Here is a 26,801-nt window from a genome sequence, read left to right as displayed (position 1 = left end):
GCAAGGGAATGTGGCTGGCTTTATACTGCAGTCTGAACTGCAGGCAGAATGTGTGGCTGTTTCTACTCTATTCTTCCTGAATGGGGATGATTGTTAATGCAGAGAGGCCACTGGTCTATTTCAACAAAGTCCTGCTGGCTTCTCTGAACTTGGTCGGCTAATGTAATAATTGGGGTTGTTAGTCTGTTTTAATTCATTTCCATTCATATTTATACTCTTTCTAATTATCCCCTCTACCCCACATTCTGCACCTCCGTCAGGGTAATGGTATGTTTGTGTGCATGTGCTTGCGTGCATACGTGTGTGTGTTTGTGCGTGCGATACAATGGTCATACCACCATTTTGTAGAATATTTCAGAGAAAGACCAGGTGGGGAAAAAAAGAAAATGTCAAGAAATTCCTATCTGTTTGCAACAAGGTTACTCTCAAGCTCAGAGCCTCTCGGTGAAGACATGAAGTCTCTCTGAAGGCATCTTTAATGTGAAGGTATTTGTATTGTGAAAGTGCTGCTGGCGCTGTAAAGCTGAAGTAAAATGTAGCCTGTTTGTGTGATATGACTATGAGGTTGGAGATGTATCCCTGCAGATGTAGGTTTATTTTCTCTGAAGTTGTTTTCTCTCCTGTTACTTCATCTCTTTGTTTTTTTACCTAACTCTATCTCCCTAATGGTTAGCATGTTGGGCCAGTAACCGAAAGGTTACTGGTTTGAATACCCGAGCCTACAAGTAGAAAAACCTGTCGATATGCCATTGAGCAAGGCACTTAACCCCAATTTGTTCCAGGGGCACCATACTACTATGGCTGACCCTGTGAAACAACACATTTCACCTATTGTCGGGTGTATGTGACAGTAAAAATAATTGATATTTTTGGGGGTATTTTTCTCTTCTCTTACCCTAGATCAAAGCATCTCTTAGGGAGAGAAGTCGAATACACAAAGAAGTAAACCTATGCATCATGTCCCCACATATCCTTCAACTTTTCACTGAGATAAAGTAATGGACATTTGGCCAATTATTGCAGTAGAGGATTAGGCCAAGCTGCTTTGTGGGCTGAGAGGATTTAGCTCAATAGGACATCATGTGTGGAGTAGAATGAAGTAGAATGTCTGAGTGTGAATGTCAATAGCAGCCCAGGAATATCTCCTCCTCAGGTGGCTACTACTGCTCATTTATATTGATGGAGCTCCTCTCTGTGGTACCTGTTCAGGGAATGACAGAGACAGAGAGGGAGGGAAAGAGAGAGAGAGCTAAAGAGAGGGAGAGAGAGAGAGAGAGAGCAGGGGCAGAGAGGGAGAGGGAACAGAGGGGAGAGAGGGGAGAAAGAGGAGAGGGGGTAACGAAGGAGAGAGAGCAGAAACTAAAAATCCATATTTCAGTGCCCTGGCACTGTGCTTTGTTCATTTCCCATTCAGCTTCCGATCCATAATGGAGTACCCTGTGTGCAGAGCCGCGGACACAGCTGTTCTTTATGGGATCAGGGATAACTGTGTGCGACTGTGGCTGTCAGTGGCTCTCACTTGAGAGATATTAAACCTGAGCTCACTGCAGCTCCTTCTCCAGACAGACATCCACTGTGACTATTTTAAAAAATATCTCAACAATTCATTTTGTTTTCCAGTGCCACTAAACTGGCATGTTTTTATATGCTTGCATTATTGCATGTAAGGTTGTTCTTTTATTTTGTATGAGGACGGAAAACTTTGAAGGCTGGCAACTTGAGCTTTGAATATCCCCTAATTGGTATTTTATTTCAGTATGTACAGTCTCTCTCTCTCTCTCTGTCTCTCTCTCTCTCTCTCTCTCTCTCTCCTCTCTCTCTCTCTCTCTCTCTCTCTCTCTACACCTCCCTCCCACCCTCCCACTGTCTCCCCCTCTCTCTGTCACTTTGTTTGTAATAAATGCCCTATGCTAGAATCTGAATTTCTCTATCATCAAAACCAGGGATATCTTTTCTGTCAGCTCTTTGAAGACAGACAAGCATACAGCAGGAAAGATCATAGCAACACAAAACTTACATTTAGGGGGAGTCAAACAAAGCATGTACTTTTGCCATTTCCCTGATGTTGAACAAAAGGAACAAAGATATTGAATGAAAAAAGGATGCATCATCAAAATGAAAGGGCTTTGCACAAAACAGAGATGATTCAGTGATTCCTGTGCTTCTCTGGGATTTCATTTTTCTCGTACTCTATACTGTCTTTGAATATCACTTCAATCATCTAGCCACTTGTAATCAGAGACACTAGACGCCCCTATGAGACAGTATCCATCCTGGTCACTGCCCTGTATGATCATATGTAGCGCCCCCTAAAGGAAAGCCTGTGAACAGCACTCTATCTATTTAGCAGGTACTTTAGACATCGGTTTGTGTGTGCGTGCATGCGTATGTGCATCTAAGAGAGTGAAAGAAAGCGACTTATAGAGAGACAGAGGGGAGTAGAGAGAATACGGGGAAAAGGGGAACGAGTGCATTAGCTATCCAGTCAGACAGTGAGAAGAAATGGCGGTATCACATACAATTCCCATTAAAGCCATGCAGATATTTGCAGAGAGCTCTTAATTAGGGGTGACAGTTGTGACGGCTGCAGTGTGACGGAGAGGTTCCCAGAAGGCTTAGTCATCTCCTGTCTCCTGAGTGGCTGACATTGCCCGATCTGTCTGTCATCACTCCCTCTTACTATCCAACGCAACGCACGGCCACCAACGTCTCAGGGCTGATGGCCACTGTGCAGATATAAACACCACTGTTTCCTATCCCTCTGACTCTCTCTACATATACTGTTGAGGTGCCACCTCAGACTAGTACTACTTTATCTTTCTCCACAGTAGAGAGTGGTACAAAGTAGTGGCCATTTTAATGACAACGTTAGCTAGTAATGGTTACAACTATCTCCCCTCTATTTACACTTTACACCAGCGTTTCCCAAACTCGGTTCTGGGGCCCCCATGGGTGCACATTTTGGTTTTTGCCCTAGCACTACACAGCTGATTCAAATAACCAACTCATCATCAAGCTTTGATTATTTGAATCAGCTGTGTAGTGCTAGGGTAAAACCCGAAACCTAGGGGGGACCTCAGGACCGAGTTTGGGAAACCCTGTTCTAGATAATTGTACCCGTGCACTTAGCTAGCTGAAGGGATTAGTCATATTGAATGAGTCTCTATCTGACTTTTGCACCACTTGACACCCTCCCCCACGCCTGGTATTCGAGGACTGCACTCGGAGGAGGCAAGGTGATGGAGCCCATAAAAAGTATGAAAATAAAGGAGGGAGACGTCATAGAGTGAAGGAATATGTACGGCCCGGCCTTCAAACATTTAAATGTGTGTGAGACATGAAAAAAATATCAAAGTGTGTAAACCTCAGATTCCCATTTATATATGACATTAGCCTGTAGCACACAGTAACAAATAATGACCCCTTAGGTGACTGCAGCTCACAATAGAACATAATGGATTACTGGAAGCAAAGCGACAGTAGGAAAAACTCCTACTCCTTCAGTCCATTCTGAAAAGTACATCCATTACTGAATATATCTGTCCACAAGCTCTTTAATTGTCCTTCTTTGTTCATTGATTTATTCATGGCTTCTTGCGAATAATTTGAGGATGAAAAAATGTCAATGTTGAAAAGAAAGAAATAAGATGACCAACATCAACTAAACATCAAATTAGTCCCTATCAGTGTAGACATCAAATTGACAGGCACAATCAGAAACACTTGAATCAATTAAATGGACAGACTGTTAGAAAGTTCCCACTAGTGAACTAATTAGAGGAGGCACAGCAGTGCTAAATAAATGGAAATGTATTCCTTTAGATTCTGTCTGTGTTTTGCTGTCTCTCTCTCTCTTTCTCCCTGGAGAGTTGAACAGAATGCTAATTTCTCATCTGATTCTTCATCTCGCCACAGTTGTCAGTAATTAAGGCAGTCACTCTTAAAGAACTACAAATGGGTCACTTATCAGATGTCTGTTCTGTTCTGTCAGACAGATCCTTTACGTCTTCTAGTCTATCCAATCAGAGAGAGAGAGAGAGAGAGAGAGAGAGAGAGAGAGAGAGAGAGAGAGAGAGAGAGAGAGAGAGAGAGAGAGAGAGAGAGAGAGAGAGAGAGAGAGAGAGAGAGAGAGAGAGAGAGAGAGAGAGAGAGAGAGAGAGAGAGAGAGAGAGAGAGAGAGAGAGAGAGAGAGAGAGAGAGAGAGAGAGAGAGAGAGAGAGAGAGAGCCGTTCATCATTAGCACTCCATTCAAACAACTCAATTGAGCAGTCGTCACTCAGGGGAGTCCCAGGACTCCGTGCCTCTTCATTTATTCAATTTATCGATACAAAGAGTGTTCATTAAGAGACACTCCAAGAATGTGACATCTGGTCTCAGGTGGCCTTAAAGTGGAATTCTAAGCAGCTACAAGCAGAAGCGACGTGACATGTGAAAGCTTCCTTCCTCTTGGGCCTATTAAACTAACCTGTCATCGACACAGCGTGGCTTTGATGTTCTATGAAGAGAGCGCACCGCATGCCTGGGTGTGGAATCTGTGGATGCGGATCCATGGCATGTGGAAATTTCATATGTGTATTTTTCACATGGCGGCCTCCTGAATGATTCAACTGAAATAGTTCTTTTGATCCACACGTTAGAGCCCACAGAGTGAATCCGTTACCTGTCAAACACTTCCGTGCACACAGACATGGGTGCCTACAGAGCTGCCTCATGTGTACACAGGGGAGAAATACTGTTGTATGTAGCTATTCCCGCTCTTTTAAATAATTCTGTACCCTTCCGCAACTAGAATGTGTATTTTACAAATATATTTGACTTTACATTTTTTGGATAGGGAAGAATATACGGCCTCCGTACATTGCTCACCTCTTGATAGAGGTGATATTATTTCAAGGTAGCAGTATGTGTGAGCTGTCTGTTATTCTACATATCCTCTCTCTGAAACATATGCAGAGTTTGAGATTGAAATTCCAGTGTTGCATAGCCACATCCAGTCAGTGTGAATAGAGATGTGGGTCTGTGGGTGAAGAGGAATACGTCTGATTAGATGGAGAGAGTAATCATCACAGAACAGTGCTTACAGTCAGTCAGTCACACTGATCAGAGTTGCCTGAGTGCTTTAATAGATAACGGCGGTGATAAAATGCCCTCCTGCCCACACACAATCTCAGAAAGATGAAGTGTTGCACACAACACATCTACATGTAACTGCCAAAATAATGGCAACACGTGAGTAAATGAGGGATACAAAGTATATTGAAAGCAGGTGCTTCCACACAGGTGTGGTTCCTGAGTTAGTAAGCAATTAACATCCCATCATGCTTACGGTGATGTATAAAAATGCCGGATGAGCATGAAAACAATGTAAACCATATGCCATGGCCGTCTCAGTCACCAGATCTCAACCCAGTTGAACACTTATGGGAGATTCTGTGGTGGCGCCTGAAACAGCGTTTTCCACCACCATCAACAAAACACCAAATGTTGGAATTTCTAGTGGAAGAATGGTGTCACATCCCTCCAATATAGTTCCAAACACTTCTAGAATCTATGCGAAGATGCATTGAAGGTGTTCTGGCTCATGGTGGCCCAACGCCGTATTAAGACACTTTATGTTGGTAGTTACCTGTATATTAGCCATTATGCCTCCTATTTGAATTGATTGCAAATGGGAAAGGCGACAGTGAAAGCTCATGGAAAGTAGATTGCTGTGGCAGGTAGTGAGTGAGTGTAGGATGGATGTGTATTAAGAGAAGGGTATCATGTTCAAACAGAGAAATGTTTTATGCAAAAGCCAGTTGCCGGTCGTCGGAAGAAGTAATTTCATTTTCACGCATGATCTCCAGCCCCACAGACCAAGAAAATTGCATAGGAGGGAGAGAGAGGATTTATTTTTTCCATTTGAATGTGTGATTCCTCCTGACTTGTTACCGTGGAGATGGTTCAATCCACTGAGAAAAAATAATAATTCTCTAAACAGAAAAACAGAAACAATTTGCCCTAAAAAAACATTTGAAAATGGAGAGAAAATTGTCTAAACTTTCCACCACTTAAAAGTAGATGTAATCTAATCTTCAATATGCCATCTCACCTGCGCTACACCAATTATCACAAGCAGACAGATTTCTCTGTACCACTTTAGCTCTAACTTGCACATTTAGTAACCCTTCCTTTGAGTTCAGTCCTCAAAGGGCTTCTCTTCGTAATGAAGTGTTAGGCTGATCACAGCAGATGCATGCCTCACAGTACATCTTCTTTAGTATCATACATTTCATCATATTCCCTGTCAAGTGCTCTTGACAGTTTTATATTGTGACTCACTTGAATCTGCATGACCAACCTTGTAACCTTGGGGCTCTCATTCAATCTAAACCGTCAGATAAGTCAAAACAACACAGGGTGATATTCTATATATATGACATGTAGCAGAAGCTTTTATCCAAAGCGACTTACAGTCATGTGTGCATACATTTTACGTATGGGTTGTCCCAGGATTCGAACCCACTACCCTGGCGTTACAAGCACCATGCGCTACCAACTGAATTACAAAGGACCACAAATATTGCCCTGTACCCTTTCTGAGCCGTGCTTGTCTCATACAACATGTTATACATAGTCTTTATATCTCCCTCTGCCAGATCCGCTCGGACCAGGACCTGGAGAAAGGAATCCGCTACAGCATCACTGGAGCAGGGGCGGACCAGCCTCCCATTGACGTGTACAGCATCGACCCTGTGCACGGCAAGATGTTTGTCACCAGACCCCTGGACAGAGAGGAGAGGGCCTCCTACCATGTGAGTTACAGTGCTTGTTACTGTCCCTCAACACATCTGTCTGTGTGTCTCTCTGTCTGTCCGTCCGTCTATCTGTCTGTGCAGGGTGGCTGCCGTAATTCTGTCACAATCACAGTGACACAGTAATGGCAGGCAAACACTACACAATTTTGCCACGAATTCGCCACTTTTTTTGCCATCCCAGACAAATGTTCATGATCGGGGTGAAATCCTATGAACTTGTGCTAGGATCAGTACGCCGGGACTCCCGTAGTTTGAGCGGGTCAAGGACGCACCGATGATGGCTGTTCCATTCTCCAGACCCCTGTCGGATATCCCGATCATTTTCTGACATGTACGATATTTTGGTTGTGCATCTGGATGTATGAGCAGTGCTATGATGCGATTGGGCAAGGATTGCTGCCAATAGCCAATGAGCGTTCAGCATGTTAGACCAAAATAATGATGGAGAAGAGGAAAGCAACAACAACACGCACTGTGTGGACCGAGGTGATGGAAGACATATTCGTGGTGCTGTGGAGAGAACGCAGCTGCCTTTTCAATGGGCGAGTTCCTTTTACATGGCCCGGTGCTCCGGTTGGGCGGAGTTCTAATATTTTAGACTATTCCATTGGCCCTTAATTGAAATCGCCACACACCCGGGGCACCGGGCCATGCAAAACGAACTCCACCAATATTACATCTGCGCCCTACCAGGACTCCTACCATGATTTCATATTATCATTATTATTTCATTTTAAGTCCATATTCTGCGCCTCCGTCTTTTTAAAAATGTTTCAGCACATAATAATGTGCACACTAATAAAGCAGCTCACTGTTTGCGTGTCGTCATTTTTTTCCTACGACAACCGAGAAACCCAGGGCAGGATCAACTAGGGAATCATCGTGTAATGATAGCACCCACGTCCTTTGGTTGAGGATGGACGGAATGAAAGATTTGGGACAAGGATATCGCGAAATGTGAGCACGTCCAAGTTGTTATGGTTTTAGAAGTTGTGTAGTGTGAACCGAGCAAAAGGCTGAGTGAAATCTCATTTTCTGAGTACAGCCCTTTACCAACACTGTCTTGTTTGGGCCAGACTTTCCTTTCTGTGTGAAATGAAAGAAAGATTGCCTTGACAAAGCACAGATATCTGCAGCCACTCAAGCTGTCAATTAGGCTAGATTTAGGTTTTTCAGCAGAAAGAAAGACGGCTTGGAAAAGGAGTGTGTTCGTCTTCCACTGCTAATGAACAGGCGGTGTTCTGGGTGTTGTGTTTGGGGATCACACACATTGTCTACAGTTGCCTGTTTACCCCCATCAGACTGGAACATGTTCCCTGTGAACGATTAGTTACCGGAGTGTAACTCCAGTTCTATGAGTGGAGCGGAGCCCCATAGGGGAGCTCTGCTCCTATTGGTTTACCCACTGCCCTAAGGCAGCATCAGCCTGAGACAAAATTATGCATACACCTGCAGCCAATAGGAGTACAGGTGTCCCTATAAGAGGGGATGCCTCCCCTCAATCAGCCACCCGAGATATTTATCTTCAGCGAGACTAGAGAGGGTCGGCAGGGCCTTAAGTCCTATGGGGCTCCGCTCCACTCATAGAACTGGAGTTACACTCCGGTAACTAATCGTTCTATATTGTGGAGCTCCGCCCCATAGGGGAGCTCTGCTCCTATTGGTTTAAGGCGGAGCGTAGCACTCCAAAATGTACTCCCTGCCGAGCCCAACACTTCCCATCAAAATGAAAAGGTCAGGCCTAGCAATGGCTGCAACCAATTCCCGCAGTACTGTAACCACTGTCACCCTACAAGTGTCACAATATACTGCGTCATCGGTTAAAAACCCGCCCCACCTAGTCCAATGGCAACACCAATGACTAGTGGGCCATACTAATCTGTACTAGCAGATAGATGGTACCTCAATATCCTGTTACAATACTACCGACCACTAATGGAATGACACAAAGTGTCACCCTACATTGTGTACACGGTAGGCCGCCTCACTCAATCAATGGAACCCCAGAGATTAGTGGGCAGATCCCAGAACATGATTCATACTAATCTGAACAAGCAGATAGATGACGTCACATTCCGTCAAATTGTCATGACCGGTCTAATAGTATTGTAACCAAGTTACTACTATTATCCCCCATCATTCCGCCTCACTCCAGTGAGTCATGCAAAAAATATGTCCTTCTATCAGAAGCGGACCTGATAGAGACCCTGTCTCCACAGTCCTGCATTCCTCTCCTCCTAGCTCAAAGTCTCCCTTCAGCCACGCTGAGTACAGACTGAGCCAAAGAGTTAGAAGACATATCCAAGAGATAGAAACTGATAAATGGAGACGGTGTTGACCATGACGCCGCTCTACATATATCCTCTACCCCTGTTCCTCTGAAAAGGGCAGTAGATGCTGCTACTCCACGAGTGGAGTGAGCTCTGATACCCTGAGGCAATTGTCGCCCCGCTGCCTCTTAAGCTGTCTCAATGCCCTCACAGAGCCAATGAGACAGACGCTGTTTCGAAAGTGGTCTACCTAGTGCAGCAGCACCATGACACACAAACAGCTGAGGGGATGACCTAATCGCTGCTGTGCGCTCGACGTAACACGCCAAGGTGCGTACTGGGCACAGGCGATGGAGCCTTTCCTCACTCCTCTCTCTATGAGGAGGAGGAGAAAAAGCCCACAGCTCCACGGTCTGTGATCTATATGAACTCCTAATAACCTTCGGCACAAATGCCGGGTTAGGACGTAACACCGCTCTGCTCAGATCGCCATTAATGGCCAGGCAGTCGGGTCTCGTCGAAAGAGCACACAAATCACTAACACGCTTAGCCGTAGTCAAAGTGAGCAACAGTGCTGTCTTCAAAGACAGCATCTTGAGGGGTATTTGATTCAATGGCTCGAACGGCGACTTACATAGCGCTTCGAGTACCAAAGCCAAATCCCACTGAGGAAGCGTGGCTCTAGGTGTTGGCCTAAGCCGCCGCGTTCCTAATAGGAAACGTTACACTAGAGGGTGGCTAAAGACATTGTCTCTTCCAAACCCCTCGTGACAAGCTGAAATCGCCGCTGCAAACACCTTAATGGTGGCGGGCGATCGCTGCTTGTCAAACATAAGCTGTAGGAAAGAGAGAATACTCTCAACCTGACAGCTCATGGGGTCTACACCTTGTGTGACACACCATTGTGAAAACACGTTCCATCTACTAGCATACATCTTAGAAGTGGAACTGGCACGTGAACCCTGTATGGTCCTGATCACCGCATCAGATAACCCACAGTGCTCTAGCCTGTCCCTCTCAGCAGCCAGGCCTTCAGTGGTTGGCCGATTATGGGCAACTGCCCTATCGTGCCCCCCGCCTGAGACAACGCGTCCCGTCGATGTGGAATTGGCCAAGGTGGCGCAATCAACATCTGACTCATCTCCGCAAACCAAGGAGCCCCTGGGTGATCGGGGGCTACCAGTATCACTGACAGCCCTCCTGACCTCACCCTGGCTAACAGTGGGAGAATGCAGGACAGCGGAGGGAATGCATACAGAAGAACTCTCGGCCACGGGTGGTGCGCAAAGGCGTCTCTACCTAGTGGCGGTTCTTCCTGTTCCCTCAGAGAGAACCATAGGGGACATTGCGCGTTCACACGTGAAGCGAATAGATCCACCTCGGCTCTCCCGAACTGTTCCCAAATTTGGAGAACAATGTCCGGATGCAGACACCACTCGTCGTCTCGAGGACCCCCTCTTGACATGAGGTCTGCTCCTACGTTCAAGTAGCCCGGAATGTGTGCTGCTCTCAATGAGCGAAGGTGCTCGTGAGCCCACAGCCACAATTCCTCTGCCGCCCGATGGAGAGCAGGAGACCTGACTCCTCCCTGGCGATTTATGTGGGCTACTGTGGTCCGGTTGTCTGACCAGACCAGCACATCGCGACCCCGAAGGGTAGACGCGAAGTGGGTAAAAACCAGTCGAACCGTTTCCAACTCCAAGAGGTTGATGTGGCGACTCGAAAGAGGCCACACACCTCCTATCGCTTGGGTCTGACATGTCCCTCCCCATCCCGTCAGAGACGCATCTGTGAACACTGGGATGTAAGAGGACACTTTGCCTATCGGGACTCCGTGCGTGAGAACGCGCAGGTTTCTCCAATAGTTCAGATCTGCACTGAGCGAGAGGGGAGCCACCACCAACTGATGACGTTGACGCAATGGGTCTAGTCTTAGTTGGGCGAACCATCGCTGCATCCTGCGCATGTGCAGGAGTCCCAGTGGAACCACAGAGTGGGCTGAAGACATGAGACCCAAGAGTGACATGATCGACAGTGCCATCACCGTGTGATTCGGACGACACTTCCTCAGGGCTAGCAACAAGGCTACCCTTCGGGGGTCCGAAATTCGAGCCCTCATCATTACAGTGTCTAGCTGTATCCCCAGGTAGACAATCTGATGACTGGGCCAGGGCGCGCTCTTTTTCCAATTCACAGCGAACCCCAGACGTGTGAGATGAATCACTGTCTGTGTTGTGTGAGTGATCGCCAGCTCTGCTGACGGGGCGAGAACCAGTAGGTCGTCTAGGTAGGCTAGTAGCCGTATTCCCTGACGACACAACGGTTCCAATGCCGCCGCCACACACTTGGAAAACGTGCGAGGAGCCAGGGCGTACCCAAATGGCATCCTCGTGTATTCGTACGCTACCCCTTGAAAGGCGAATCGCAGAAACTTCCTGTGACGCGGCTGTACCGGCACATGAAAGTACGCGTCCTTTAGGTCTATGCTCGTACAAAAGTCTCCTTCCTGGACACATTCCAGCAGACGTTTTGTCGTTAGCATTCGAAAGGGCCGTTTGGTTACGCTCTCGTTGAGAATGCGTAAATCCAATATTGGCCTCATTCCCCCCGTCTTTTTGGGCACCAGGAAGTAGGGCGAATATAGCCCCTTGTTCCTTTGCTCCTGGGGAACCACTGTGACCGCCTCCTTCGCCAAAAGTTCCGAAATCTCTGAAACCAGAGCGGCCACTTTTTCGGGCGTTTTCATCACCGTCTCCACCACTCCCCTGAATGGGGGTGGGGTCCGATGGAATTGGAGAGCATAACCTTTCTGCAACGTCTGTTCTAGCCAGCGTGAGAGGGTGCAGCTTCGCTGCCACTGCCAGCAATACAGAGAAAGCGGCCGAGCGCGAAGCTGTGGTACATTCAGTAGGAAGGATCTGTATTCCTCAATGGCCCTTGCCGCCGCTGTTCCCCAACACTGAGGTGGTGGAACAGCCCAAGGCGGGCCTCCCATGAAAGGGAAAGAAAACATTAGTGCGTTCTGAACCAGAAGGAGGGGCAGAGACGTCAGTTAAACCCGTAACCGTCGTATTCCTGCCCTCCATGAACGCAGCGCGGGTCTGAATTGCACTGACCGAGGCCACAGCCTGCGACAGGGCACCATCCCCAGCAAGCGATTGCATCATCGTAGATGACTGCAATTCGCTATTAGAGCCCCTCACTACAATACTCCTAGGAGTCTGTAATATGAGGTCTCTATGAGGTAACACAAGGCGGCGCCTTGATACCTTCTTAACCTTCACCTTCTGTGTGTGTTCAACTCTGCACCTCTGGTGGGTTGAGTCACGCTCAGTGTGGTGAGTATTAGCGCGTTCTGTGAGAGGTGGGGGCGCCGATACGTTGGTTATTCCCGTAACCTTAGTAATCCGGCCCTCCGTGAACGCAGCATGGGTCTGAATCGCACTAACCGAGACCTTAGTCTGCGATAGTGCGCCATCCCCAAATAGCGGCTGCGTCATCATGTCTCCTGACTGAGACTGCAGCCTGCTATGAGAGGCACTCACTACAGTACTCCTTGGAGTCTCTAATGTGAGGTCTCTTTGAGATAAACCAAGACGGCGTCTTGGTATCTTTCCTCCTTTCACCTCCTGTGTGCGTTCAGCTCTGCACCTCTGGTGGGCTGAACTACACTCAGTGTGGTGAGCATTGGCGCGTTCAGAAAGAAGTGGGGGCGCCGATACACTGGGCACCTTCGTGACCGTGGTAATCGGGCCCTCCGTGAACGCAGCATGGGTCTGAATCGCACTAACGGAGACCTTAGTCTGTGATAGTGCGCCATCCCCAAATAGCGACTGCGTCATCATGTCAGAGTCTGACAAAGACTGCCGTCTGCTATGTGAAGCACTTCTTATACCTGAAGTGTTATGTGTACCTACTCTGAATGCCTGTTCAGCAACGCACCCTTGGTGGGCTGAACGGCGCTTAGAGTGGTAGGGGAGAGAGGGTGAGATTTGAATGCTCTCGGACGTATTATGGAAAAGGGGCTCTTTTTTGACAAAGTCAGGTGGAGCCAACTCTTTATTCAACACATCAACAAAAGCATTAACATCATCACCCATCCCTTCAACCGAAGGGTGGGGGGGAACAGTGGTCACGTTCAAGGATGACGTGTCCTCCATTCGCTCCCCCGCGTCCCGTCATGTGCGCCTCCTCTTGTGGCCTCCCTTAGGGGCCCAGGTCGGCGCTCTCACCACCTCCCTCGCCGGCTGCAATGGGGCCACCGTGGCTGCTGGGGGGGCTGGGCCCGCTCTCCTGCCTCCTGTGGCCGCCGACTGGCGCCGGATATGCCGCCTCGCTGTACTCTGGGGGGCGGAAGTGGATGGTCTATGTGACGGTGCAGGGCCTAACCTCTCTGCCAGTGGCAGGTGTCTGGCCAGCTGCTTCTTTTCCTTAGAAAACCTCTGTCGCCTCTTTGACGGCGACTCCAAAGAGCCCGTCGTCAGAGAGGGGGGCGTTCAAAAGGGACGTCCTGTCTGCTTCCTTCATGGTTGTCAGGGACAACCAGAGGTGTCGCTCCGCGACCACCGAGGTGGCCATGGACCTCCCCGAGCAGACGGCCGATGTCTGTGTTAGGTGTAGGATGGCGCCAGAAATCCTAGACGCCTCCTCCACCTCCTCTGGCTCCAGCGCTGTCTTACCCGTGGTTAAATGGGACCGAGCAGCTGCCAAGAGGGCAATGTTATTAGCTGCTGCTACAGTTTGGGCTCCCAAATTGAAGGACTTCTCTAACAGCTGTGCTGTGAGACGGTCCTTCTGAGATGGCAATGTGGCCTTCCTGGAAGAGGGCCAGGGACTCGAACCCGGTACGAGATACGCCGCCATGGCGCTCTCTAACCTGGGGATTCCCTTAGCTTGGCCCTGGAACCTTCCCTCCACTCTAGTGAATGGGAGGTACGATTTAGCCGGCGAACGCGCCGCTAAAGGTGCCTCCCATGAGCCCTCAACGTATTTTGCCAATGAAGGCATGGCAGGAGCTAGTGGCTCTAGCGCTCTTCTTGGCCTGGAATAAGGGCCGCCCTCCATTAAGTCAACCTCCGGTGCGGAGGGAATAGGGGGCAGCGGTATTTCCAGCCGTCTAGCAGCTCTCTCAATGAGACCAGGAAAGTCCGTTCTCAGAGACGCTGTGGCGAAGGACAGGGCTTCTGATTTCTCAGAGCCTGTGTCGTCATCACCATAGGAACTACAAGCCCTCTCGCTAACCAAAGGAAAGGGGGGCTTGAATGTATGAGGGACGGGGTCTGACTGTTCCATAGGAATGTCAGCCTCCTCCTCATAGTCCCCATCATCCCCTGAGTCTGTGCCGTCAGATGACGCCTCTGAAGCAGAGGCTAGTATCGACAACATGTCCTCTAGGGGGATATCCTCCCTAAAAAACGCCCAGCGCTGCTTCCTCTCCTTTGTAGAAAGGAGGGCGCAGGAGGCGCAGTTAGGGGGACTGCAGACGCCCTCTTTGGCATGCTGGGACCCTAAACACACGAAACATAAGTCGTGGGAGTCGCCGGCCGCCATGGAGGAGCATCTGCATTGAGCTCTGAAAAGAGCTTTTGGGGGTGGAAAATCTCCTGGTGTGCTCATTGCTGGACGCCGTCGATGACTGGAAAATCGACGGCGTTCTCGTCCTGAGTCTTCTCTTCGTCTCTTCTTGGCTTCTTCAGTCTAGTCCAGTCGCTGAAGATAAAGGGAGGCTGATTGAGGGGAGGCATCCCCTCTTATAGGGACACCTGTACTCCTATTGGCTGCAGGTGTGTGCATAATTGTGTCTCAGGCTGATGCTGCCTTAGGGCAGTGGGTAAACCAATAGGAGCAGAGCTCCCCTATGGGGCGGAGCTCCACGATATAGAACTCTTACTGCACACTTTAGACATGCTCACAACATCTCACAACAATGCCACTACCACCTCAAAAAACACTTCACGTTCTGATAGCCCTATTGCAAACACGATTATATTACATGATTTGATTTATTAGATTTAATTTTTTTGTATGTCTTACACCAATTGGTGCTCAGCCCGTATGGGCTTATAACACGATATCAAGTACCTTAGTAAACCAGCTCATAAAAAATGTGTTTATCTTTATTACAAGCACTTAAAACACACAGTTCTCCATAAGAGATTAGCAGCCAACTCTAAGACCTCCCTGCTTTTGGCAGCCCTCTCACCTTGGCCTGACTCACCCATCTCTCAGGGTTCCTGTTGGTCCATTTAGTTCCAGATGAGCTCCTGTCTGTCATTACTCCTACAGTATCAGTCACTATTCCAGAGCCTGTCATCTGGTGGAGGTGGAGGTCTAACCTGGCAAGGTTGTCTGGTCTCTTTATGAGGCTGGTGGATGTTAGTACACCTTCTGCTACACCTCTTGGCATGGGAGGGATCAATAAGTTATACAGGTCATTGGGTGCTTGTTACAGTCTAGTGGACAGGACTTGCAACTGTAAACAACTATAAACAACCCTGAGCCTGAGAGGAGCCTGGTGTTAGAGACTGGTGTTAGAATCTGGTGTTAGATCCTGAGAGGAGCATGGTGTTAGAGCCTGGTGTTAGAATCTGGTGTTAGATCCTGAGAGGAGCCTGGTGTTAGAATATGGTGTTAGATCCGGAGAGGAGCCTGGTGTTAGAGCCTGGTGTTAGAATCTGGTGTTAGATCCTGAGAGGAGCCTGGTGTTAGAGACTGGTGTTAGAATCTGGTGTTAGATCCTGAGAGGAGCCTGGTGTTAGAGCCTGGTGTTAGAATCTGGCGTTAGATCCTGAGAGGAGCCTGGTGTTAGAGCCTGGTGTTAGAACCTGAGAGGAGCCTGGTGTTAGAACCTGGTGTTAGAGCCTGAGAGGAGCCTGGTGTTAGAACCTGGTGTTAGAGCCTGAGAGGAGCCTGGTGTTAGAACCTGAGAAGATCCTTGTGTTAGTCACCTACCAGGTAAGAAAGAGAGAGCATCATCACTCACAGTCAGTGTTAAGTCAATTAGCACTAGACTCTCAGTTGATGAGTTACCTGTTGAGAACCTTCTCTGCTCTCGGGTTTTACTGCTCATGGTTGACGAAGATAACTTTTTATGTACTGGTCTGTTCTTCGACAAGAAAGACTTGACTGGTGTTTTTGACATACTTCCACCAGATGAAGATGAACTCTGAGGTTAACGTGTGGGTGAAGTTTAGTTTTTCTCCACAGACAGCTGTAGGGAGAGAGCAGCTGGGAGCCATCCCGGAGAAGTGTGTGTGTGTGTGTGTGTGTGTGTGTGTCTGTGATGAAGGGTATATTACTGGTGTTTGTAGTTATATCTGGCCCTCTGGGTGTCCTTATCACATGTAAAATATAGAAAGTAATCAAATAAGATATGTATATTTTTTAAATATAATGATAAAGCTGTAAAACATTATCCTAAATATAAATCATCAACTTATTGAATACCATTGGTGGTTAAAATGAGGGTTACAGCATGAAATATCATTTATTTTTTTGACACACTTTTATTTATTTTACTATGTCAATATGTCTTTGTTGTAAATGTTTTGGCGCCAAACTGGTGGCAGTTGTGAAAAAAATCAATAGTTGGACGTGTTGCAGAGTTATTTGAAAATAAAGCCATTGTTGATTAGATGCTTTTTTCATTAATCAGGCTATTTTCTCTTGAACCATATGGTCTATCCACTAGAAACTCATGGACAATACGGACACATATACAAAATGAATACTATATATGATTTCTTTATTTTTTATTATTCAAGTTAAAATTACCAAAGTTATCATAGATTGCCATCGATTACCTGTTAATTACCTAAATTACCAAAGACTCTGATAACTTTGGTAAATTATCTACAGCTTTGCAACCCGGTAGCTGTGTGCGTGTGTGCGTAAGATGTTTCTGCCTGTGGGTTTGTTGTGTCTGGACAGACCCCATCAGTGGTTGCTGTGGCGGTGCTGGTTGAGTTTTCTCCCCTGTGATTGTGTTTTTCAGGCCCGCCCTCCAGCATTCTAATGACGGGCCCAAAACCACACATTAGCAGTCCACACACACTGCTCACACACTCTTCACACACTCCTCCAGACTCTCAGATCAAATTTCCATTGGCTCTGTCATCCCCCACCCCTTTACCCCACTCACCATGCAGAGCCCACAGCTGAGAAAACAGATTGGGATTGTTTGTTTGTTTGTGTTTCTCTCTATGTCTGTTTGTTGTGCTCTGGCCTATGGAAACTCATCGTCTGGCCGAATATTAAGTGGCTGAAGCAACAGGGTTTGAACGCGTTTATACAGTGTGAGTGCGTGTTTGTGTGTGTGTGCATGCATGCGTGGGTATGTGACATCCGTCAGTGTGTGTGTGTGTTTCCACACTACACGGAAGAGACACAAAAGCAAGATGAGTCATTTTTTCTAGAAGGCAGGTGTCGATGCTGTAGCTCGAGGCTCCTCTGTGCCATTCAATTTCTTTATTTTTTCTCAATTTCAGTCAATTAGCAGAAGCTCTTATCCAGAGTGACTTACAGTTAGTGAGTGCATACATGTTTTTTTGTTTTTTTCGTACTGGCCCCCCGTGGGTAACGAACACACAACACACGGGACTCTAAAGTCCTCTAAAGAACATTGCCTCTTTCTGTGAATAGTACAGAGATTCTATTAGTCAATGTTATACTTAGTGTATAAAAAGGGTCCACTGCCCACATGGCTGTGAAGGTGTATGAGAAAGACAACCTCCAACACCAGTCTCTCCATCTCCATCCGTGTTTTTATGTTTTTATGTAACTCATTACTGGAATTACACAAGGCATGCTCCTTCCATCTCTCTCGCTCTCGTTTTCCCACACTGTGATTCACAGGGAATTTTTGTGGAATTGCTTATCTCAGGACAACCATTTTCCCTAGGAGAACAAAAGCCGGACACCATTTGAATTGTGTTGACTAGATAGAGTCTCTAGGTGTTCTCTGGGGCTATTGCTGTGTGAACTGAGCAGCACACACCTCAGGTTGTATCTGTGTTTGGACACAACACCTAACATCCTCTTTCTCTTATTCGCAATTATCAACACAGGCACTCTAGCAGGCTCTCTCTGTCATGACAAATAAAAGACTGGAATTACTGCTTCAGTTGTGGAGCTTCCAATTAACAAACCTCTCACAACTAGCAATCAGAATCAAGGTTGGACGGCAGGAATTCAATGGTCAGAGATAGTTGATTTTCATGGACTCTCTAGTGTGCAATTACAGTAAACACACTTGTGAAAGAGTTCTGCAATGACAGGAATAATTGCAGTTACAGGATGAATTCCAGCCTGTATACAATGTCTGCTGTCATGTTTGTGTCAATATGTCTTATGTGATGTTATCGTCAAAGTTACTGTGGCATTTACAGGACTTATACATTGCTCATATGGTTTCGTTGTTCTGTTTGCAGCTGCGGGCCCATGCTGTGGACATGAACGGGAACAAGGTGGAAAGCCCCATAGACCTGTACATCTACGTCATCGACATGAATGACAACCGGCCAGAGTTCCAGAACCAGGTCTACAACGGTTCTGTGGCTGAAGGCTCTAAGCCAGGTACATACACTATGACTGTATACAGCATATTGTTTCTTCAATTATATCTGAGAACACCTAGTGAACAGAAGCATGGTCATTTTAAAGGCAGAGAGAACACCATATCATGGTTGGAGGAACACTTGTTTTACCAATCAGACATCAAGGCCAGATGTTGGTCTACTTTGTGTTCAGACAATGTTCTACTGCAAAGTTTAATCTCAGGAGAATTTCGAAACAACGCAGGCGAGAAACAGAGAGAGGGAAAAGAGCACACACACACACACACGTTGTAACAATGGTCTCTCTTCAGTGGAGCGTGGGTCTGTTGTCTGTTCTAGACCAAACTCTACTAATTAAAGAGAAGAACCAAACATATTAGAAAAGTCTGTCTTTTCAACTGATTGGTACTATCTTATAAAAACCTGTTATTTTTAGTATATGAGGACAAAGTGTGTGTTGGGGTTACAACACTGTCAATTTTGTTGAAGAAGAAAACGTAGGTCACACAGCTTATTAGCTAATTATTCAGAAATTGTCTCTTATAGCTATAGCTAGTGGAATATGAACACAATGTCCCACTATTATATGATGGAGTTAACACACTGACAAGTACTTTTACATAGACCATATAGCTTTCCTCTCTCCCTTTCCTCTCTCCCTTTCCTCTCTCCCTTTTCTCTCTCCCTTTTCTCTCTCCCTTTTCTCTCTCCCTTTCCTCTCTCCTTTTCCTATTTTCCTTTCCTCTCTCCCTTTCCTCTCTCCCTTTTCTCGTTATCTATTCCCCTCTATTGTATGCAATGATGAATTTCAAATGAGAGAGTTGTGCCGCTAAGCTATGGTTGCCTAATTGGCTATTTAAGGAAATGAGAGTGGGGCCATTTTTCATCACTGGTGTATGTTCTGTGGGACGGTTTTACTTTTCTGGACCATTTAAGACACAAAGAAGTTCAGCACCATTTTTATCCAACTTATCACTTAAACTTTAAGCTGCTTCTCTTTAGGCTGGTAATGAGAACGGGCCTCCCGTAACTCTTTTGGTTCCATCAGACAGAATGTTTTTCTAACTGCTCAGAGCAAAGGGAGATGTGATGTGTTCATCTCTGAAAAGACATGTAGTGTATCTAGAAGACTCTGATATCAAAGTGTCTCTGAAGTATTACAGCTTATCCTCCATCTACTATGGCTGCTATAGAAAAGCATTCAAAGAGACAGACCTGTGGGGAGTTGCCCTTATCGCTGTTGCCAGATGCAACATTGTGTATCAAATCAATCCATCAGTGAAACTGGGTTTGAAATGACACGCTTGCCATCCGCCACCACAGGCGTTCTTCCATTGGGAGACACAGAGACAAGCATGTAATTGAATTGGATCAGTCTTACATGTAAGTAATCATGCAATTACAGAATGAACTAATCCAATTGTTATTGTGATTCAGACAGGGAACAAATATGATCAGTGGTGTATCCGTCCATGTGGCATCATTAGGGTATTCTGGGAGCTTGCTGGACACTAACCTCATGAGCACTTCCAAGTTATTGGATGGTTATTGTAAATTGATAAGTTACACTGACATATTGGTGAACCCATGTATTTTAATGAAAAGAAGGAGATGAAAAAGAACCCCCAAACACTCACCACCACCACCACCACCACTCTCTCTTCATGCATAAGAGATCACAGAGAAAACACCCACATGATGGAGCCGGGGATGTAAAAATATTTCTCTATTTTATTGTATAATGAACCCCTCTTTCCTCGGAGCATGGTCCTATACTCTATCCCTCTTTCTCCCTCTGTGGCGGACAGACAGGAAGTAGTTCCTTTTCATGGCCCTTTTAGAGAGACACTCTGAAATGAGAGAGAAAGAAAAATCCAGTTGAGTGCTTTCTCATACACTCAATTTGTCATCCCAAGGGGGGGCCTCTTTTTGTCCTGAAGAGTTTGCTAACAGTCGGAGAAAGATTTAAAAGAGTTTCCACTGCTTACTGGCCTGGGTGGCTTATTAGAACCCAACGTCTGTACAAAGGTGAGGAGAGATGGATGGATGGAGGAATGCATGGATGTTTCAATCAGTGTAATGGACCCAGAGTGTGTGACCGACTGCTGGTTCTGTGCTGTGTGCAGGAGAATACATTTTCCTGGGTGATAGTTTACAGAGGAGTTAAGACCAAATAGACGGAGACTCAGAGCTGGGGAGGGCATTTAGCAGGAAGGGCCACCCAGAGATGGAGATGGTGATCGCTGGAAAGTACCTTCAGACAGCAGTGAGTGCTTTGGTTGGTTACAAACACTGCTGCCTTACATTCACAAACACACACCTGGGTATGAATATCGTAAACATGTTGTGGTTCCTTAGGGACTTTATCAAGTTTGCAAGCCAGAGATACACAGGAAAGTATTCAGACCTCTTCCCTTTTCCCACAGTTTGTAACCTTACAGCCTTATTCTAAAATGGATTAAATAACACATTTTCCTCATCAATCTACACACAATACCCCGTAATTATAAAATAAAAACTGGTTTTTAGAATTATTTGCAAATGTATTAAAATACATAAATACCTTATTTACATAAGTATTCAGACCCTTTGCTATGAGACCCGAAATTGAGCTCAGGTGCATCCTGATTCCATTGATCATCCTTGAGATGTTTCTACAACTTGATTGGAGTCCACCTGTGGTAAATTCAATTGATTGGACATGATTTTGGAAAGGCAAACACCTGTCTATATAAGGTCCCACAGTTGACAGTGCATGTCAGAGCAAAAACCAAGGCATGAGGTTGAAGGAATTATCCGTAGAGCTACCAAAAAATGTCTGCTGCATTGAAGGTCCCCAAGAACACAGTGGCCTCCATCATTCTTAAATGGAAGAAGTTTAGAACCACCAAGACTCTTTCTAGAACTGGCTGCACGGCCAAACTGAACAATCGGGGGAGAAAGGCCTTGGTCAGGGAGGTGACCAATAACCCGATGGTCACTCTGACAGAGTTTCAGAGTTCCTCTGTAGAGATGGGAGAGCCTTCCAGAAGGACAACCATCTCTGCAGCACTCCACCAATCAGGCCTTTATGGTAGAGTGGCCAGACGGAAGCCACTCCTCAGTAAAAGACACATGACAGCCCGCTTGGCGTTTGCCAAAAGGCACCTAAAGGACTCTCAGACCATGAGAAACAAGATTGATCTCTTTGGCCTGAATGCCAAGCGTCACGTCTGGAGGAAACCTGGCAACATCCCTACGGTGAAGCATGGGGGTGGCAGAATCATGCTGTGGGGATTTTTTTCAGAGGCAGGGACTGGGAGACTAGTCAGGATTGAGGGAAAGATTAACGGAGTAAAGTACAGAGAGATCCTTGATGAAAACCTGCGCCAGAGCGCTCAGGACCTCAGACTGGGGTAAAGGTTCACCTTCCAACAGGACAACGACCCTAAGCACACAGCCAAGACAACGCAAGAGTGGCTTCGGGACAATTCTCTGAATGTCCTTGAGTGGCCAGCCACTCGATCGAACATCTCTGGAGAGACCTGAAAATAGCTGTGCAGTGACGCGCCCCATCCAACCTGACAGAGCTTGAGAGGATCTGCAGAGAATAATGGGAGAAAGTCCCCAAATACAGGTGTGCCAAGCTTGTAGCAAGAAGACTCAAGGCTGTAATCGCTGACAAAGGTGCTTCAACAAAGTACTGAGTAAAGGGTCTGAATACTTATGTGATATTGCCGTTATTTTTTTGTGTGTTATTTTTTGCAAAAATTTCTAAAAACCTTTTTTTGCTTTGTCATTATGGGGTATTGTGTGTAGATTGATGAGGAGAAAAAACTATTTAATCAATTTTAGAATAAGGCTGTAACGTAACAAAATGTGGAAAAAGTCAAGGGGTCTGAATACTTTCCGAATGCACTGTATATACAAAAGTATGTGGATACCCCTTCAAATTAGTGGATTTGGCTATTTCAGTCACACCCATTGCTGACAGGTGTGTAAAATTGAGCACACAGTCATGCAATCTCCATAGACAAACATTGGTAGTAGAATGGCCTTATTGAAGAGCTCAGTGACTTTCAACGTGACACCGTCATAGGATGCCACCTTACCAACAAGTCAGTTCGTCAAATTCCTGCCCTGCTAGAGCTGCCCCGGTCAACTGTAAGTGCTGTTATTGTGAAGTGGAAATGTCTAGGAGCAACAATGGCTCAGCCACAAAGTGGTAGGCCACACAAGCTCACAGAACAGGACCGCTGAGTTCCTGTAAAAATCGTCTGTCCTCGGTTGCAACACTCACTACCGAGTTCCAAACTGCCTCTGGAAGCAACGTCAGCACAATAACTGTTTGTCGGAAGCTTCATGAAATGTGTTTCCATGGCCGAGCAGCCGCACACAAGCCTAAGTAGACCATGCCAATGCAAGCGTCGACTGGAGTGGTGTAAAGTTTGCCGCCATTGGATCCTGGATCAGTGGAAACGGGTTCTCTGGAGTGATGAATCAAGCTTCACCATCTGATAGTCCGACGGACAAATCTGGGTTTGGTTGATGCCAGGAAAACGCTACCTGCTCCAATGCATAGTGCCAACTGTAAAGTTTGGTGGAGGATGAATAATGGTCTGGGGCTGTTTTTCATGGTTCGGACTAGGCCCCTTAGTTCCAGTGAAGGGAAATCTTAACGCTACAGCATACAATGACATTCTAGACGATTCTGTGCTTCCAACTTTGTGACAACAGTTTGGGGAAGGCCCATTACTGTTTCAGCATGACAATGCCCCAGTGCACAAAGCGAGGTCCATACAGTAATGGTTTGTCGAGATCGGTGTGGAAGAACTTGAATGGCCTGCACATAGCCCTGACCTCAACCCCAGCGAACACCTTTGGGATGAATTGGAACGCAGACTGCGAGCCAGGCCTAATCGCCCAACATCAGTGCCCGACCTCACTTATGCTCTTGTGGCTGAATGGAAGCAAGTCCCTGCAGCAATGTTCCAACATCTAGTGTAAAGCCTTGCCAGAAGAGTGGAGGCTGTTATAGCAGCAAAAGGGGGAGGACCAACTCCATATTAATGCCCATGATTTTGGAATGAGACAAGTAGGTGTCCACATACTTTTGGTCATGTAGTGTATAAAAGAGATTTCTTCTCCCTCAAGTATGTCCTTCTCTAATAATTCCTTCAGCATAGGAAGTTGTGAAGACATGTGAAGAGACATTGCAGTAAATTGTTCTGACTGCCCATGCATTGAGGTGTGAATGCGGTCAGATTTGGAGGTAATTTTCTGGTGGCTGGTTTTTATTGGTCCCTCCCGGGCTTGGCAGGGTTGTGTATGGTGTATGGTGTTGGGTGGAGCTGCAGTGTGGTCTGTTAACAGCCCGGGGAGGGCTAGTAGTGCCAGAGCCAGCTCTGTGTGACCACAGTGATTTGTGTCCCCTTTATCACTCTGTCCCCAGACACACAGACAGAGTGACTGCCACATCCCTCTCCTTCTCACCTCTCCTCCTCGGCCTCATACTTCTCCTCCTGCATTCTCTCACCCACTACTGCCTCTCCAAATCCCTCTTGTACTCTACTTTCCCTGTCCCTCTCTCAATGCCTGTTATTATCCTCCTCTTACCCTCCTTCTCTTCTCCTCTTCCCTTTCCTGCCTTGTCTTCGCTCTCCCTCCCTTTCCATCCCTGTCATGCTGTCTTTCTGCATCTGTGCTTTAGATTAGATGATTAGATTAGATTAGTTTATTAATCACATGCACAGATGTAATCGCAGGGACAGTGAAATTCTTACGCTCTGAGCTCCAACAGAGCAGGTAAAAAAAGCGAAGTGAATGAGACAATAATAAAAAATTAAAATAATGCTTGTGTCCATCTCTCTCTCGTTCTGCCCATTTTCCTCTCCTCCACGCTCTCCAGTGGCGTGTATTCATGGATGCCAAGGGAAGCTAGGCTTCCCCCAAAAAAATTACCAAGAAAAAAAACATACAAAATAATGTATCTTTCGTCTCTCTGTGTTTCATAAATGTCTTTCAATTCGTAAGAGGCTGAATGCATCTCACCGGAGAAAGCAACCAAGTGAACAAAACACCGCCCCTCTGTCTCTGTATGTGTAGTCCATCTATCTGATGCTGTCTGGTCAAAAACAGTATGATATTGTTGCCGCCCGTAGCATTGAATGAAAGGGAAGCCAGTGAGCATTTGGCCTCCCTTGATTAAAAAAATAAAACAATAATAATAGCCAATCAGCATTGAGCTAAACAGAGCTAAGCTGTGAATGGTCCTGGCACACCCAAAAAAGTTTCAAGGGCAGCCAGTGTGGATTTGGCTTCAAACCAGTCACATCACATTAAAAGCCAAACGTCATTGACAGAAAACTTGAATTGTTGCATCTCGTTGTGTCGTTGTCCTCCGGTGGCTAGCTAGCTAGCTAAAATCGTCCCTTTCCTAAATTAGCCATGGATGGAGATAGGGATTTGGACTTGTAGTTTTACTTAAATCTCCGTATTGGCCAATAATTATAACGGCAATTCTGATCCAACCATAAATTCATACATTGTGCCCCTGGACTGAGAGGATGGAAGTTCAACATGTAGCTAGATGTAGTTGGATGGCTAATGTTAACTAACTGGCCTGGCACATCGTTGCCCAAGGAAGTTAGGCTAGCAAGCAAGCATTTTAGCCAGGTAGCCTAGGACAAAAACTAAAAGCGTGTGCTGTATGACAGAGTCATAGACCGTTCAGGCAACATGAAAGAGGAGGATGGCATTGACGTTTCTCTACAAGTAGGGTGAGTCAACATGTTTTTTCTACTTGCATGCACGCACACACACACACACACAGAGAAATCAGTACCATGGACAGACACATCATATTTAGCTTATGTTGATTGGACTAAATAGTTTTTGGTTCTTTTAGGTTTCACTGTATTAGACTAAGCATATGTGATTAGATGATGTTGAAATGTTGAAGTTGAAATGGTGCTGGAATAGTGGAGGAAGCGCCTGTTTTCTTTGCGACTTGCGTTAACTCTAAATCAATAGCGTTAGTTGTTTAGTAGTCCAACAATTTGCTTGACCATGCTGTAGGTCATGTAACTTTTTGTTACATGCAATATGTTTTGTGGACTTCACCGGACAGATGTTGCTCTCTGGTGTATCAAATCAAATCAAATGTTATTGGTCACATACACATATTTAGCTGATGTTATTGCGGGTGTAGTGAAATGCTTGTGTTCCTAGCTCCAACAGTGCAGTAGTATCTAACAATTCATGAAACAAAACAAAGGTGTGGTTGAATTAATTCTGCCACTGTGCCTTCCTATTGTCTCGGCCTTAGGCCTATATATCACGGTGGAAAGGCATATGAACTAACAGGTTATAAGCAAACAATGCAATTATCACAACACAGAGGTTGTAATATGACATTTCTTTCCTGGCTTGGCTTGCCAAGTGATTTTACCCTCGCATTGCTACTGTAATCTGTAATTCATCTGTAATTGGAAGGCAGCCCAGCTAGCACATAACGTTCTGAAAACCATATGTTTCTTAGAGCGTGTTTGTCCTATGGTTATTTTGCATACAACCTTTCCACAACATTCTTGGAATGGTGCAGGATTGCTTGGCTTTGGAACATTCTCAGCAAATTTAAGGAACTTGACAAAATAATATTATTTTCTTGGTATTTCATTACTTTAACAGAACATTTCCTAAAAGTTCAGACATAGTTACATTTATTTGAATTTTTGGTAATGTTCTAGGAACTTTCTCCAACTAGTTTGACATTGGGAATGTTCTCAAATAGTTCATAGAACATTAAGAAACAACGTTCTTCTGTGGAAATGTCAATACTTCAGCATAATGTATTCTGCAGGTTTCCTCATGTTCTCAGAACATTAAGAAAACATTCCATAAAAACCACAAGAAAACATTAGTAACGTTCAAATAATTTTACGAAGAATGTTATTCTGTTCTCAGTGTCTGTTTGAATAGACAGCTTTGTATGAGTAAAGAAAACATGGCATGCTAGCACCATCCTGGTGGCGCAGTGGACTAATTCCATGGATAGAGAACAGAAAATCATAGGTTTGAATCGCACTGGCGCCGTGCCACAATAAAAAAGTAATGTGTTTTTTCATGATTAATACCTAAGAAAATGAATTTCCATGTGTCCGATCTGTGCTTGGAGTTCAAAACAGTTAACCCTAACGAAG

General features: G+C 45.9%; 1 protein-coding gene across 1 annotated transcript in view; it reads left to right on the top strand.

Annotated features, from left to right (window-relative positions):
* LOC121578228 (cadherin-4-like) overlaps positions 1–26,801 on the top strand; it is a 65,938-nt gene that overhangs the window by 6,688 nt on the left and 32,449 nt on the right. Inside the window, 2 exon segments of the mRNA XM_041892438.2 lie at positions 6,639–6,794; positions 18,496–18,640. Coding sequence (XP_041748372.2) covers positions 6,639–6,794; positions 18,496–18,640 — 301 coding nt within the window.

Source organism: Coregonus clupeaformis, chromosome 12 (assembly GCF_020615455.1).
Source record: "Coregonus clupeaformis isolate EN_2021a chromosome 12, ASM2061545v1, whole genome shotgun sequence".
NCBI classification, from domain to species: Eukaryota; Metazoa; Chordata; class Actinopteri; order Salmoniformes; family Salmonidae; genus Coregonus; species Coregonus clupeaformis.
The sequence above is the reverse complement of the archived record's forward strand: the minus strand, read 5'-3'. Positions and strand labels throughout refer to the sequence as shown.